The 17,774-nt window shown below is 42.1% G+C and overlaps 1 protein-coding gene across 1 annotated transcript in view; it reads left to right on the top strand.

Annotated features, from left to right (window-relative positions):
• Window positions 1–14,935, top strand: part of LOC127437516 (potassium/sodium hyperpolarization-activated cyclic nucleotide-gated channel 3-like) — a 56,867-nt gene extending 41,932 nt beyond the window's left edge. Inside the window, exons 7-8 of the mRNA XM_051692490.1 lie at window positions 10,074–10,238; window positions 10,902–14,935. Coding sequence (XP_051548450.1) covers window positions 10,074–10,238; window positions 10,902–12,430 — 1,694 coding nt within the window. The 3' untranslated portion in view covers window positions 12,431–14,935. The remainder of the gene's footprint in view (window positions 1–10,073; window positions 10,239–10,901) is intronic.
• Window positions 14,936–17,774: the final 2,839 nt, after the last annotated feature.

Below are 17,774 nucleotides of genomic sequence, written 5' to 3'. Positions count from 1 at the left end.
TATAGATTATGAGAAGTGTTTCCGGTTCCAGCAGACCTAACTAAAGCAGCCTAATTATGAGTTGATGGATAAATTAGGTGTATGCCTGGCTAAATAGATGAGTCTTTAGTATAGATTTAAACTGAGAGAGTGTATCTGAGTCCCAAACAGTGTTAGGAAGACTATTCCATAGCTTAAGAGCCAAATAGGAAAAGGCTCTACCTCCTTTTGTGGATTTTGATATTCTAGGTACAATACTATTTACAGGCCAGAATTTTGTGTCCGTAATGAACGTGGTGGAATATTGCATGGTAGAAGGTCACTTAAGTACTGCAGAGCTAGACCATTCAAAGCTTTGTATGTAATTAGCAGAATTTAATAATGAATATGAAATTTAACAGGAAGCCAATGTAACAACGATAAAATGAGGCTAATATGATCATATTTCTTGGTTCTAGTCAGCACTCTGGCTGCTGCATTTGAAACCAATTGAGGTTTATTTATTGAACTTGCAGGATATCCTCCCAGTAAAGCATTACAATAATCAAGTCTTGAGGTTAGGAATGCATGAATTAGTTTTTCGGCATCAGCAATAGAGAACATGTGTCGTAATTAGCAATATTTCTGAGGTGGAAGAATGTTGTTCTACAAACATTGGAAATTTGATTTTCAAAGGACAGATTTGTATCAAATAAAACACCTAAGTTCTTCACTGTAGAAGACGATAACAGTAACAGTACATCCATCGAGAGTCAAATTATATTTTAGCGGCTTATTTTTAGAGTTTTTTGGTCCAATAATTAGTACCTCTGTTTTGTCAGAATTGAGTAGAAGGAAATTTCTGGCCATCCAATCTTTGATTTCATTGATACACTCTGCTAATTTGGAGAATTGTAAAATTTCTTTGGGTTTCGAAGAAATATAAAGTTGGGTATCGTCGGCATACCAGTGGAAACTTATTCCATGATTCCTGATAATATCTCCCAGGGGAAGCATATATAAGGAGAAAAGCAGAGGCCCTAAAACTGATCCCTGTGGCACTCCATACTTTTGTTTGATTTGACAATTCCTTGTTTACACAGACAATGTGGTAGCAGTCTCCTAAATAATGCTAACGCATGTCCACAATGCCAACATAATTCTCAAACCTATCCAACAGAATGTCGTGATCTATGGTGTCAAATGCCGCACTAAGATCTAAAAGCACTAGAAGAGAAATGCAGCCATGATCAGATGATAAGAGCAAGTCATTTGTAACTTTGATGAGAGCAGTTTCTGTACTGTGATGGGGTCTAAATCCTGACTGAAAATTATCATATATACCATTTCTCTGTAGAAATTAACATAGTTGGGAGGACACTACATTTTCTAGTATTTTCAACATAAATGGGAGATTTGAAATCAGTCTAGAATTAGCCAGTTCTCCAGGATCAAGCTGTGGCTTCTTAATAAAAGGTTTGATAACTGCCATTTTAAAGTTTCTAGGGACATGTCCTAAGGATAGCGAGGAGTTAATAATATTAAGAAGAGATTCTGATATTACAGGGAATACCTCTTTTAAGAGCTTAGCATGGTATTGGATCTAACATACATGTTGCTGCTTTTGATGTTTCGATAGCTCATGAAGAGCTAACAAAACTTATGACAGCGAAGGATTGAAGTTGCTCATGAGGAAAATTATGAGACACTGTTTTCTGAGGTGCTGTGTTATAGTAATAAAAGTTATTACTATTGTGCTGTGACAGAATATCTGGTTCAGTTGAGGCTTTATTCCTTACCAATTTAGCCACAGTACTGAATAAACACCTAGGAAACACAAGTCTGTACAGCGGTCCACACTTACAAAAAAAACATTTGACGTTTAATGATAAGCCAGCTGACTATTTTCACCGTAAAGAGTCAGGGTTGACAAACTGAAAAGTAACAATGACGACCCAAACTGCAGTGCGAAACAACATTTTCTATACTCGCATCAAAAGCAAGTACCACTATCATTTATTGACACTGGAGGATGATTTACAACTAGATGTGTCAGTACTGAACCATGGATTGGCGTGATGTGCTCTAAGAAACAGGCTTTACAATCACAGTTCCAAGCACATACACAGGGGGGTGGCTACAGTGGCCCAAACAACTGCCCCTTTGCCCACATGGGCTGAGGAGCCCCTCTGGGTAAAATATAGACTATAGGCCAACATTTATTAAATTACCTAATGATTAGTAATGTACACATCTGAAATTATGTGACTGTATTGTTGTGTTTTAGTATATCAAATCTCGTTGTTTATTTTGGACTGGTTTACAATGGCTGTTAGATAATCGGGTGAACCAGACCTTCCTTATCATCTATAATCAGTCACATATTTCTCTGTTAGCACATATGTCATCAACATCTTCAAATAATACCTTAAAAAAATGTCAGTTCTAAATGAACATTATTTACTTTAAACAAGTCATCAAACATGCCTCTACAAGTGATAAAACATATGTGCATTGGCACGGAAACTCGCATACGTGCAAATTTGCGCTTTTCAGTTTAAACAGGACCCGATTGACACAACAGACCCAGAAAACCACAATATTTTCAACTAAGTTTGTTTGAGTCATTTATTGCAAAAATGAAAACATGGACTGGTACAAGGAAAAATATTGCAGGTAAAAGTTAAATTCATAATTGTTTTTCAGTTGCGTTGTCTCTACGGAATGATTGTACTGTAGATTTGATACATTAATATGTTTCTGATTTATTGCTATCAGACTGTGGGTCTGTAAATTAAAATGATCAATTTTGTGTTCAGTTTTAAAGTGTATATTAAGTTATCCAGAAAAGAGCAGTGAATGTTTTTCTCTTTTTCAGTGTTGTTGCTTTATTAATATTCTCTACAATTTTATATGTACAAATCATATGCAGTCTAAAGGACTGTGGTTATTTATATAATAATTATTATATTAGTAGATAGCATGTGCCCCCTTTGTTTTTTCTTGATATTTTTAAAGCATTATAAAGTGAATCTGGACTTTATATGCATCAAACGATCATGTGTTGTGCATGCACTCTTTATATGTACAGCCAGGTTTAACGTCCTGGTTACTTTCGTAACCTCCATTCCCTGATGGAGGGAACGAGACGTTGTGTCGATGTAGTGACACTAGGGGTCCATCATGTCCATCAGGAACAAGTCGACTGCCCAACTGTAGGGACAGGCTAGCCCAGCCGAGGCCTCTTTTCCCTCTCTTTTCTCCCCAAAAAGAGTGGAATTTGTTAACTGACTGGGAGCCATAAGTGTCTGCGTCGGGGGGGTGTCCCTCCAAAGGGGAAGACACCGCGGAGACGACACCCCACCCAAAAAGGGGGGGGGGGGTATTTTGAGTGGAATACGTCACATGGTCTTACCGAGTCTTGTCAGTATTATGTCATGTGGAGAGGTCCCATGGTAGGTCCTACCCGAAGGGGGAGGAGTTTCTACACAGCATGGCGACCAGGGGCAGAGGGGCCTCTGCCCAAGGAAGATGCAGTTTGCCATCAGGGAAACAATTTTTGCGGAAGATATCACATGGGGTCACCTTCGGGAAACCAGCACATGTGGAGCACCTACCTCAGTACAGGGGCTCATTAGCGCATATACAGGGTGAGTTTCTCCACAAACTCAGCTGCCAGAGGGCTAAGGAGGACAGTCATCCAGGGATCACAGCAAGAGCACACATCTTCACCTCAAGGGAGGGGAAAGGCGCTATGCGCAAGTGGTACATCCGGCCAGTTGTCCCGGAACTTACCTGCTCGTGCCTGCCAATACACGGGACAAGACCGGCTCAACCCGGAGATTGTAGAACCTCGCAAAGGTGTTGGGTGTTGCCCAGCCCGCTGCTCTGCAGATGTCTGCCAAAGAGGCACCACTGGCCAGGGCCCAGGAGGCCGCCACACTCCTGGTGGAGTGGGCTCATAACCCCACAGGGGGTGGCACATCCTGAGCCTGATATGCCATCGTGATGGCGTCAATGACCCAGTGAGCGATCCTCTGTTTGGAGACAGCGCTTCCTTTCTGCTGTTCCGTTTCTAAGGCTCTGCGTGCGATCCAAATAGATGCGTAAAGTTCACACCCGACACAGCAACGCCAAGGCTGGGTCTGCCTCCTCCTGGGGCAGCGCTTGCAGGTTCACCTCCTGATCCCTAAAAGAAGTCGTGGGAACCTTGGGCACATAGCCCGGTCGGGGTCTCAGGATCATGTGAGAGTAACCCGGACTGAACTCCATGCACGGTTCGCTGACAAAGAACCCCTGCAGGGCCCCTACCCTTTTGATGGAAGTGAGCGCAGTCAGGAGGGCAGTCTTCAAAGAGAGTGCCTTAAGTTCAGCTGACTCCAAGGGCTCAAAGGGAGCTCCCTGTAGACCCCGAAGGACTACGGAGAGGTCCCATGAGGGGACGAGGTGTGGTCTGGAGGGATTCAACCTCCTAGCACCTCTCAGGAACCTGATGATCAAGTCGTGCTTCCCTAAATACTTACCATCTACTGCATCATGATGCACCGAAATAGCGGCTACATACACCTTCAGGGTGGAGGGGGACAGCCGCCTCTCCTGCAGGAAGGAAAGCACTGATCTGACTGCACATCTCTGGGGGTCTTCACGTCGGGAAGAACACCACTTAGCGAACAGACGCCACTTCAAGGCATACAGGCGCCTCATAGAGGGAGCCCTAGCCTGAGTGATCGTGTCTACCACTGCGGATGGTAGGCCACTTAGGTCTTCCGTGTCCCATCCAGGGGCCAGACCTGGAGATTCCAGAGGTCTGGTCATGGGTGCCAGATGGTGCCCCATCCCTGAGAAAGAAGGTCCTTCCTCAGGGGAATTCACCAGGGGGGGCTGTTGCAAGGAGTGTGAGATCTGAGAACCACGTCTGGGTGGGCCAGTAGGATGCTACTAGGATGATCTGCTCCTCATCCTCCCTGACCTTGCACAGGGCCTGTGTAAGTAGGCTCACTGGGGGAAACACGTATTTGCGTAGTCCAGGGGGCCAGCTGTGTGCCAGCGCATCTATACCGAGGGGTGCCTCGGTCAGGGAGTACCAAAACGGGCAGTGGGAGGATTCCTGGGAAGCAAACAGGTCTACCTGTGCTCGAACGAATCGACTCCAAATCAGCTGGACCACCTGAGGGTGGAGTCTCCACTCTCCCCTGAGGGTAACCTGACATGACAGCGTGTCCACTGTGGTGTTGAGGTCGCCCAGGATGTGAGTGGCTCGTAGCGACTTAAGGCACTGCTGACTCCAGAGGAGGAGATGGTGGGCGAGTTGTGACATGCAGTGGGAGCGTAGACCGCCTTGGTAGTTGATGTACGTTACTGATGCTGTGTTGTCCGTCTGAACCAACACGTGCTTTCCCTGGATCAACGACTGAAACCTCTGCAGGGCGAGCAGTACTGCCAACTACTCTAGGCAGTTGATGTGCCAACGCAGCCGCGGGCTAGTCAATGAGCCGGCGGCTGTGTGCCCGTTGCATACGGCACCCCAGCCCGTCTTGGAGGCATCTGTTGTAACCACGATGCGCCTGGAGACCTGCTCTAGGGGAACCCCTGCCCGTAGAAATGCAAGGTCGGTCTAAGGGCTGAAGAGGCAGTGACAGATCGGCGTGATGGCCATGCGATGTGTCCCGTGGCTCCATGCCCAACTCTAGACTCGAGTCTGAAGCCAGTGCTGAAGCGGTCTCATACGCATCAACCCTAGAGGTGTGGCCGGCGCTGAGGATGCAATATGCCCCAGGAGCCTCTGAAAAAGTTTCATTGGAACCACTGTTCCCCATCTGAACACCTTCAGACAGCACGCTTATTCGTGAGGTGCACTGTCATCGAGACTGAGTCCAACTCCAGACAGAGAAAAGAGATGCTCTGAATCGGGGAGAGCTTGCTCTTTTCCCAGTTGACCCGAAGTCCCAGTCGACCGAGGTGCCGGAGCACGAGGTCCCTGTGTGCGCACAGCAACTCTTGAGAGTGAGCTAGGATTAGCCAGTCATCGAGATAGTTGAGGATGCGGACGCCCTCTTCCCTTAGTGGGGTGAGGGCAGCCTCTGCGATCTTCATTAAGACGCGAGGGGACAGGGAAAGGCCGAAGGGGAGGACCTTGTACTGGTATGCCTGGCCTTCGAAGGCAAACCGCAGGAAGGGTCTGTGTCGAGGTAAGACCAAGACGTGAAAGTATGCGTCCTTCAGGTCTGCCGCCGCAAACCAATCTTGATGCCGGACACTCGCTAGAATGCGTTTTTGCGTCAGCATCTTGAACGGGAGTCTGTGCAAAGCCCGGTTCAGTACTCGCAGGTCCAGGATTGGACGCAACCCACCGCGACGGGTTGGAAAGCGTGAGCCACGTGTCCAAACTCTGGGCGAGGGGGACCAAGGGAATGATCACATCGGACGTACTGGCGGGTGGGGCCTCGCGGCGGGGCGGAGCTCGAGGTGCCACGTCGAGGGGATTTGGACCCCGTGGCTGTGCTGAGTCCAGGGACACCGAAGCACTTACCTGGCTCTTGCCGCCCACCATAAGATTGGCCAAGGAGGGTGGAGGAGGAGTCTCGTCCCCATAGTCCACCGGACCCAATCCCGTGTGGGCATGTTTGTGCCACAGCTGGGCGCATAGGGGCGGGGGGACCGGTGCTGGAGCGCCATACCTGCAAAGATGGGACACACTGATCTGCAAGATCATGCATGTTTATTGGTTTTGATGCAGGGATTTTTTGTGTGTTTGCCAGGATTCAAGGAAAAATGCTTTGCCAATATACAGTATTATTAAGCTTACATATTCAATTGAGGGTGCTCTAATGTTCGCAACCCCGCAGAACCGGGCTCGCATCTAGCTGGCAGCTGCACTGACATGATGGCAAAACAACAAGATACCTTACTTATCTATTAATTTATTATCGAATATTAGTGTAGTCTACTACCTCACCTTTTGCTGCGCTACCATGTTCGCGTAGCACATCCTCGTGCTCTCTGGCAATGTGACACGTACGACTCCAAAAGGAATATTTGCTAATTCTCTCTACACTCCCTTTCGATTTTCTCGTTCTTAACTTTGATTTATACTTTGCATTTATTTAGGTTATAAGGTTTGCAAATTCACTAAAACAGTGTTAGAGCTCCATAACATCAGGCCTATTGCTTATTTCACAGATTCCCAAACCAGCATATCACGAAGCGCATTCTGGGTTGAGTGAGCGGCACTGAGCGGCCTGAGCGAGTGGAGCGGAATCTTCAAAAAGGCGCTCTCCGCTCAGGTGAAATTATCACCGCTCCGCTCAACGCTCTGCTCCGCTCACATGCTTTGATGTGTAGGCTGGTACCACTGTGTTCTTCAGTGTTATCGACTAGTTCTCCAGGGGAACTGAATCAGTAAATGGGCTCACTTCAGGAGCCTGGGGAAATTCCTCACCCAGCATAAGTTAACCATTCATGAAATTAATTTTCCTCAACTCATTCAAACAAAAGATTGAGGAAGGACTTAAGATAACAGTTGCAGCCTTGTCATCAAAAGTTGTTCACTTAAGTTTTGTCAATGCAATAGTCATTGTGTGAATCCACACATGGATTTTTATATTTTAGTTTTGGAGATGGAACTATTTCTGTTTTTGATACACATTATCTGATGTATGTTATTATATTGGCTTTTAAAATTGTCAGGATTGCAATGATGACAAAAATACTATTTGTCCACAATATACAAATGCTGAATTTAGCAAACAAATCAACATGCTCGATTTTCTGAGGAAAATGAATGCAAATATTTTTAAACAAATTATACACCACCCGGTCTCCGAATACAAGATAGCATCATTCTGGCATTTGTTTGCCATTAGAAACTCTATTACTGTTTCCTGTGTGGTTTGGGATCATCAGTGTGCTGCAGATTTAGTTGTGAAAAAAAAATATTGTATTTTCCACAAAAAAACTAAAAAACATTCCTTCTGCCCGGGCTCGTTTGAGGTCATAACATGTTCAACAAGCTGCTTATAATCTCTTTTCCCATAAACCCTGTGTGAAAGCACAGAAAGTAAGAGCACAGTCTGGATTCTGGCCTTGTACAGATTTCACCCAGTTCCCATATGTCATCCATTAATTTTCCCTCTATCTTCTCTATGATCAGAATGTAATATTAGCTTACTACTGCATATTGTGAAGTATTTTAAAGGATACTGCCTGCAATTTTTTTTTTTTTTTTTTTTTTGTGCATTTCTTAGGCGCTTTTTTCCAAAGACAGCATTACCCACTGAATTAGACTGCTTCCCACCCGTTTAACAACACATCTTCTCCCCAAAACCCACCTTCCAAAGAAAAAAGATCAAACTCGAACAGAGAGAACCAGATCCTTGGGCTGTTGAAGAAACAAGTGCTATTTCTCAGGACATTTATTTGAGTGATCTGTCAAGTGTAAGGGTAATTTTTGCATGGTGTTCTGATAAAATATAGCTTACAGTACTTTAAACTTATTAATGAGATATTTTCTAATGTTTGTTTGGGTGTGGCTAATATTAGTGACTGGTTCTTGTTGAAAACTGAAGGATAAGAATACTACAGGAGGATAAATGAGTCACCTCTTGGCCTTCAAGACCTGAAGGAAAATAAAGTGGTGTTGTTTGGGTAAGACAGAGCAGGACACCAGGCTGAAGAGATTATTCTCTCTCTCACTCTTTTTTATTTTTCTCTCTGTCTAGTCGTCATGGCCAGAGTCATAAACAACATGCTGCCAAGAGCCACTCCATCACAGCACACACTTACTAACACACACCCTGAGGTGGGAAGGGGGAGAAGGGTGGGGCGAGGGAGGAGATAAAGGGTGAGAGACTATGGAGAAACAGAGAGAGAAAGAAAAAATGGAAGATGCAAAGAGGAGAAACTACAAAAAGTAGCACCTACAAAAAAGTACCATGGTATTACCATGGTTTTCTGACCATGACAGTGTGATAATACCATGGTTTTGGGACACTGCCATAATGGTACTGTAATACGATGCTTTATCCAAGTATCTTGGACTACGAAGTAAATGGCATAGTAAATTATATGATAACCATTCAGTGGTATGGTATACTGTATATCAAAGTACCATTGTATTATCTAATAACTGTAACAGGGAGAGAGAGAGAGAGAGAGAGAGAGAGAGAGAGAGAGAGAGAGAGAGAGAGAGACATTTTCAAAATGCAAAACAAATTGTAAAAACAACATTCACAATTAAAATCAAAATTAGTTAAAGGGCTAACATTGCTTACAGCAGCTTTAACTGTACAGTTTCCATGAAACTGTACGAGGACCATGTCACACATTCACTTACTCTGCCTTGACAATGTTAGGAACTAGTCAGTAAACTTTTGGACAAACAGTAAAAGAGTATTTGTTTGGTGCAAGGGTGAGATACAGACTGGGAACCCCAGTTTCCCCATTAGTGTTGACAGTCCAGACATTAGTGAAAACCATTTAAAAAATCAAGTTCAAAAGTGTATAGTCATAGCAGTGTTTCCTAAAGAATTATGTTTTTGCAGGGGAATAAATTGCGAGTTTGTGAGTCTTTTTGATCGATTAATTAAAAGAACCAGCTCATAAGAGTCATTATTTCATGAATCGGACTATAATGGTTGCGCTGTATGTTTGTTTATGTGTGTTGTCTGTTTATTCTCTTGGTATTATTTAGCTGAACACCATCATCACATTCAATTAAGACTGCAATCTCAAAACTCGTTTAAAATATAATTTATTTTGCAGCACAGTGCCACTGCTGCATAGCGGTGCAGGAAACAGGAGTCATTGCATTTATGAGAAGCATATTTAATTTATGGTTCCCACTATTGTGAATTTATGCACATATTAACAGTGCTAGAGTGCTCCAAACTTAGGCTGAAGGAACATTTATGTTTAATGCTTGGTTAGGGGTTTGATACTAGGGAGATACCCGTTCATGTATTAATTTATTTATTCTTCATTCATTCTATGATTTATGCATATGTGCATACATACTTGTGAAACAGTAAGATGTTCTTTCCATACCGTTACTCTTACGAAAAGAGTACATGTTCTTTTCAAGTGGTTTTCAGTTGATTCATGTTGCAAAACATCCACAGAGATCTGCTTGCTGACTCGAGGCAGAAGAACAGCCAGCGTAAGGGCAGACACATACTGCCGCCTCTACTCGCTTTCTGTGGACCATTTCAACGAGGTGTTGGAGGAGTACCCCATGATGCGGCGGGCCTTTGAGACCGTAGCTCTTGATCGCCTTGACCGCATAGGTGAGATCTGTCAGTACATCATGTTTGTTACAGCTGTGCTGAGATATCCATAAAGAGTGGCAAAGTGTTATTACCTGTCACATCTCGTCTGTGCTTTTTATTGATTTTTTTTTTTTTTTCATTAAAAGTATTTGTGAGTTCATTTAAGCCAAGAATGCTACAAGACTGAAGCTTGTTGTCCTTTGCTGTTTTAAGTCTGTGACAAAAACTTCCAGTGCATGCATGTCGCTGACACACTTCTAGTATGCGCACTTGAAGATGCTACAGCACAATTCGACTAGTCGCAGACACTATGACAGATTAAAAACTGTTTTGAAATTTTTTGTTTTTGACATTTTTTGAAATTGTTTTTAAATTTCTGTTATGTGCAAATCAGCACAAAAAATGACTCACAAAAAAATCTTTTGTTTTCAAGAATTAACTCTCCCGTTGTTATGGATTTGAGTTTCTGTGAGGAACATAATGAACTTGTAACTGATGCACCTAGTCTGCGATTAGTTTGGCAAAGTGTGCACCAACACAACAGAAGACTAGTAACTGAGTTTTTAATAGTGTACCTGCAGGGCGACAATCTTCAGTCTTGTAGTGTGCAATTACCATTAGTCAAACTACAATATTGAGCTTGCCATTCATGCTTTGACTTATCCTGTTTTGTCCTCAAAGGTAAGAGAAACTCTGTGCTCCAGCACAAAGTCCAGCGGGATCTTAGTTCCGGGGTGCTGAACTACCAAGAAAACGAGATCATCCAGCAGATTGTGCAACATGACAGGGACATGGCCCATTGTGCCCACCTCATTCAGACACCTCCCCCAGCTCCTCACCCAGCACCCACTCCATCCTCCCACACTCCTGTTATCTGGGCACCCCTCATCCAGGCTCCCCTACAAGCTGCTGCAGCCACCACTTCAGTCGCCATTGCCCTGACCCGCCATCCTCATTTGCCCCATACACTCTTCCGGCCCCCAGTCCCACTGCTTGGCACTTTAAAGGACCGGCCAGGGTATGTAAAAAGGTTCCCGACAGCCCTTTCAGGCACTGCTGCATTTGGTGGGAATTTGTCAACCAGCTCACAGTTCAGCTCTTGTATAGAGACCCCCATTCTGGACACACTCAGGTCAGAGAGATCATCTACCTCCATCCCCCCACCACCATCCTCAAGCTCCCTACCATCCACCATCACGACAACCATCACCACCACCACCTCCAGCATCACAGAGTCTTCCATCTACCCCCATAGACCCCTTGCCTCCAAAGATTTCAGTGTTGCCCAGCTCCATTCACAACCACAACTTCCTCAGACCTCTTTCCCCAGTATCGCTGCATCACTTCCTGGGTTCTACCAAGGAGCAGTTGGAGGAGAGGCTGTCCAGCTTGCAATTCCCTCTGCCTCCACCCTCACCCCTTTGATAGTGCACTCAGTGAGTCCCATACTGACCCAGCTGCAATCAGCTCAGCCTACTCCTCAACCATCAAAATCCAGTTCTGATTTGAATAAAGTCAAAGGGACAGCTTCCCAATCTCCTATAATGGAGTCACCTGTACACTCCAAGAGCATTTTAGAACAAATCTCAAGTGTCCCATCCCAACACCCTCAGAGTGATCTGCAGCCAGATGTTCTCACCCAGCTTTCCCAAGAACCATCTGCTCTTGCTTCCCTAGCACAGTATGGGTCAGGAAATGTGTCCCCATGTAGCACTCCCTCAGCTTGGAGTCCCACATGCCAGAGTCCCACAGTGGAGAAGATTAGGATGTCCATGCATAGCCACCCTGCCAGCATCTTTGGATCCCAAAGCTCGATCCTAACCCCTCAGACACTCCATCCACCATCATCTCAACCAAGAGAAAGGGGTGGATCTTTGGTCGATCTGCCATCCCAGGATTTAAGCACCATTTCCATGTCCCTCCCCACCCCAGGACTACCTGAAAAGTCCAAGCCAGTTGGACGAGGACCACAACCTCCGGACTTGTTCCATCACAGAGGATCAGCTTCAAGTCTGTTACCTCTGCCCTCACCCCCTCCCGTTATCAAACCATTTAGCTCAATACCTGGTCATGTGGTCTTATCAAGGCAAACTTCAAAGTTGTCCATAGCTCAGACTGGATCCTCAGGTGGGTCACCAGTCCATGGGTCTAGTGACAGGTCCACGCCTGGGACACCAAGCTTGCATCCCAAACTCCCATCAAACTTGTGAGAATGGGCTGCACCCTCCTACAACGAATGAACTATGTTTTTTAATAGCCAGAAATATTTGTCATTTTTTGCCAGGTAAGGAGGGTGTATATTTGTCTACTGTGTATTTCTATTAGTCCAATGACTTCCTTGTATGTTATACCAAAAGAAGGAGCGGACTAACAAAACTGACCGAAGAATGAAGGTGTGACTTAAATGTGTCTTCCAAGTTCTGTCAGTAATTTTTGCAATATTAATGTCTGATGATAAAATTTTAGAAGGAAATGCAACAAGTTACGACTTCCAAAAAACTACAAAAAAGAAACAAAACAAAAATGGTTCTTCTGAGTAATAATTCTAAGGGTTGTATGTATGTTTGTGATTTTGTGTGTGAGCGAATGCTAGGTATTGTTATGTTATAATAGTATGTTCTTTTTAAAGGAGGCAGATATGCTGGGTCAGGGAAGCAAAGCTACATTCATCACAGTTCATCAGTTGGGCATCAGCTGTCACTGTGAAAGAACATGCTGTACAGGTCTCTCCGGGCAGGTGGCACTGATACACACACACACACACACACACAAGTGTACACAAACACTTGCACAAACAAACCTAGCCTTCAATATTCCAATCATCTAGACATAGTGTGATCTTTCCACTAGACCTTGACCCCATACATACCTCGTTGCTGAAAAAGAGGTACTGCTGAGTATCTACAGTATGGCCTTTCCTTTTGTAGCAATTCTGCCTTAGTGACCGGACACCAGGGAACGACACCCTCACTTCCACAACAGAAAAGAGGATATTAAGAATGTTTTGCAATCATTTTGGATGTACTTTGTATGTGAACTTGTGCAGTACTTAAGCAATAAAACTGTGCACGGAGGTTGAACTGTAAATTGCAGCTTTCTTCCTGTCAAACAAAAGATACTGGATGATTGTGACAATGGCAACGTCTAATATGATGCAGTTATAAAACAAGCCCACTGCAGTTACCAAAGCTTATGAGTTACGAACTGTAATTACAAAGTCATATTTCAATTTGGTTTGTATGTTTTCATTTCCATTTTGCATCTGTTCAGACATTTTGAAATGCACATTTTGCAAAATGCAGTAGGCCTATACCCCACAATCTACATGATGTTGTACATGCTTTCAGGTTGTACTGTATATGCTTTCTGGTTGTACAATATACTGTATGTTTTGGTTCATATGTATTATATTTTATATCCATGACCATTTGAGCTGTATTACAGTATTCAGAGGAGAAAACATTATTAAAATGTAATTATTTGATAAAGACTAACAGCAAAACAGACAACAACTCTTTTTAAACACAATAGATAGGCTAGCACCTGCTATAATATGCCATTTGTGGCTGGTGGTAAATGGAGGAATAGTATTTTTTCTAAGTCTCCTTCATTTTAAGCACAGCTTACACATGTTGATCATTAAAATTCCCTTCTTTGTACCAAGTTAATATAGTATGATTTATATAATTTTATAATACATGTCTATGTATACAGTATATCTACTAACTGTGCAAGTGTTTATTTGTTTAGTTAATTTATATAGTCATAATTTAATCTATATACTGTTATCAACCCACAAATACTGTCAGTATGCATCACTTTGTCTTTCAACTCTCAATCAATTCTTGCAATATGCATTTGATTATCTTATTATTATGTACATTTTCAGCCCTTGTTAAAGGAATATTATGGGTTCAATACAAGTTAAGCTCAATCAACAGCATTGTGACTTGTTGATTACCACAAATTATTATTATTTCGACTCGTCCGTCCTTATTGTTTTTTCTTTTTATTTATTTATATATATTTTTTCTTCCTGCATTGACTTTGGCAAAGCTGCAAGACAAAATGCAAATGAGCGTGGTATATTTAATGCTGAATATTAATGATTTAAATATCAAAGCTTTTTTTTTATTATTTTTTTTTTTAGGATTACAAAGCATATGATGCATTACACTGTAATATTTCTCTTTGTAACATTTCTTTTTCAGGTCTGTTTGTGTGCACGAGTATGTGTGTTTTAATGTGCATATTTTACGCTGTAGCATTACACTGTAGCATTTTAAAAATTCTATTTACCATAACCAAAGTAAGGTTTCATTAATGGTTGTTAAACAGTAGCATTTTTAACACATCAACATCATTACCAACATCCTGATTTCATAAAGAGGCAGTGAAATATTGGTGAGCTATGAGGTCATGAGGGATTATGATTTGTAATGAAATTGTAATGTAGGTTGCATGATACTCCTAAACATGAAGGTATTTGTGGTCGCTAAATGGAAATATGGTTAAACCATATGCCATATCCATGATGGACGAGTTATGTCATGAGGTCATTATGCATCAGTCTACGGTACACTTTTAATTAATCAAGAAACTGAAATCGCTCTTCCAACATAAGCAGCTTTCTTCTATTAATACATGAAAATATGCCCCTTTAGAACTCACAAGCATATTAGTGCAATATTCACAAGTGGAATATGAACAATTTTAGCATGTCAATCAAAGATTTTCATGAATACTGAATAATCATATACTGTATGTATGATCATTCATGAGTATAGCTAAATGATATTTCATTTGAACTATGTTAATTGATAAATAATTGTAAAAATTAAAAAATATATATTGTTTTCCTTTGTTAAGCCTGTGCTGTTTTCTATCTTTCTCTCTTCCTGACCAGGTGAGTAAAAATCCTACCCACATTTGGTTTTGTTTCATCAAAATTTCATATTAGTATTTCTAGCATTCATACATCATCTCTCTCGATCACACTGCTTCTGTGTTACTGCTACAGTAGAATAGTGAGAATCACAAGGTTGTGTCCTTGAGAATCCAATGCACTGTTCCTCCAGTTATTGAGCATGTATTGAGTGTAGATTCCAAAGCTTCTGTCATCTGACATAGTTCCAGTGGGAAACAGAGATAGCATCATCCACTTCCCTGAGACAGTGGTGGATCAATCTCCCACTGTATTGCTCTCCATCCCCCACTGCTAAGCTCACAAACTGACACACTTGACTGTTTAACCCATATCTGTATCACCACAAAATAGAGCATCTAAGCTGTGTTTCATTCCAATGAATGCAATGGTGCTCACCAGAAAAATGGGGGAACTGAGAGTAGTTGTCACATGATCAATATCCCAGCAAATATAAGGTTTTGAGTCAAAAGCCCAGTTATTCAAATGTGTGTATTCTCTAGCAGTGGTTTTGTATGTTGGTTTCAAAAAACCTTGTTCAAATACCTCTTCAGTTAGAATCCTTTTTAAGACTTCCCAGAGAGCACACATACATGTCTTTTAAGAGTGTTTAATCTGGTAATCTGAGAGGAAATATTTTATAGCCAGACGTATTGCAGATGAGCAAACAACCTTAAAAATACGTCTTCCAGATATAAAACACAAATCAAATATACATCTGGGTGATGTATATGTGCTATCAGGGTTGTATCTTCCAAACTGATCCGCACTACTTTGAATTTCATGTGATGGATTCTGGCAAAATATTTCCCCTCGTGGATTTTGCATGGAGTTCAAGTTTGGTGAAATCTGACAGGTGAATTCACCACGTTGACCAATAAGGCGCGGTCACATTTGCCTTTGCACTGCAAAATGTTGTGGGTGAAGAAGGCGTGGGTGGACGTTGAGCATGTGAATCCAGCAAAAAACTAATTACAAAGCAGCATCTTTTTAATTCTGCACTTTATACTCTGAGAGTGAAGTTAAAAAGAAACTTGCCATTAAAATTTTATTCTTGTCCATTATGAATATTCAGTCTAGCTGTGTATAAAGCACCGCCCACACAAAGGTCACTGCCAAACCAAGCGGCTTCCTATTGGTCAACGCAGCAAATTTACCTGTCAAAGTTCACCAAACTTGAACTACATGTGAAATCCACGAGGTGAAATCAGAGATTGTTTTAATTACTGAAATAACAACCTCCACGGCTTTATTACAGGAGAGAGTGTAATGGTCAACTAGCGTATTATTACAGTAAGTCACCATTTGCGGATACCATACAAAGAAATAAGGAAAGCCGCAAACTAACACCTACCTTTCACAAAACTGTACGTGTCTTCTCTTATAAAACAGCAATTTTATCGTTTTAAACTCCATACATATATCATTCCAAAAGTATTGTTTAGTGTAAAACATGTTGAAGATTAGCAGACAGGCGGTCACTTCATTAAGTGATGAGCTGATTCCTTACAAAAGCAGTTTATTCAGCACTCTGAAACATCTCCTCCATAGACATCCATTAAAAAAAATGTCCTCTTGTCTTCTCACCAGTGTACCACCCATAGAATGTCTATGGGACCGCCGCTTTATGCTATTTTATGCTACGTTTGTAGGCTCCCCTTAGAAGGGCTCTGGGGAAATTCTTCCCCACCAGAAGTCCATCATGTTAAATTCACTATTGCGCATTTTCCCAGACCCAGAATTTCATCGCATATAGGAAGTAGCTTGGTTTTCTTTGCATGGCAACATTCCATGGGCTAAATACGGTCATCTTGATCAGGAATTGTGCACAAAGGACTTCCGGTTGCGAAGAAATTACCCTACGTAAATTTTGCGTGGGGTTCAGCGCCTTATTCGCAAAATTTCACCATCTAAAGGTAAATGTGACTGAGCCTTAAATAAAACAGGTTAACACAATAAAACCACACAAGTTGTTTATTTTTATAAGGGCAGGTTCTCTCGTGTGTTTTAAATGTTATAAATGTGGACAGTTTATTAATTATAATATTTGTTGACCAGGACAACAGTTTGATGTTTATTTACCTTTTACTCTTTTGCTGTTTCATGCTTTGTGTTTCATAATTGTTTTACTGTTTACATTTTGCAGAAGGTCTATAGCTTTTCAATGGCACATTCCATTGTGGCAACTTACCACTTAGCCACCTTTTTCCTGAACGTGGAAGTGTTCCAAGATTTGACTGTTTTCAATTTCCAGTCTTCAGTGTTTTCACTCGCATTGGCGTATTTTCTTAGCGGATAATATAATGTTGTTGTTTTTTTGTAAAAAAAACCAAAAAAAGAACAAGGCTTTATAGTGCCAATACTTCCCATGGTTGAGATGACCGATTTGTATAGCCAGTGACTCAACTGTGTAGATGTTATGAAGCAATGGTCCAAGGTTAGTTACGTTGATATCATTAACTACTTTAATGTTGATATGACAACAGCACAAGTTGATCCTGAGATTAATTTTTACTCCCAAAAACTTAAATGGTTGTTGTTCTCCATCTGGATCGCTCATTTTGGTAGATTTTACATTGCATGTCGAGACCAGAAACAGAAAACAGGCATTTACAATCATAATAGCGCCG

This window comes from Myxocyprinus asiaticus, chromosome 48, assembly GCF_019703515.2.
Source record: "Myxocyprinus asiaticus isolate MX2 ecotype Aquarium Trade chromosome 48, UBuf_Myxa_2, whole genome shotgun sequence".
In the NCBI taxonomy this organism is placed as follows: Eukaryota; Metazoa; Chordata; class Actinopteri; order Cypriniformes; family Catostomidae; genus Myxocyprinus; species Myxocyprinus asiaticus.
Note: the sequence above shows the minus strand (reverse complement) of the source record. Positions and strands in the feature narration are given on the sequence as shown.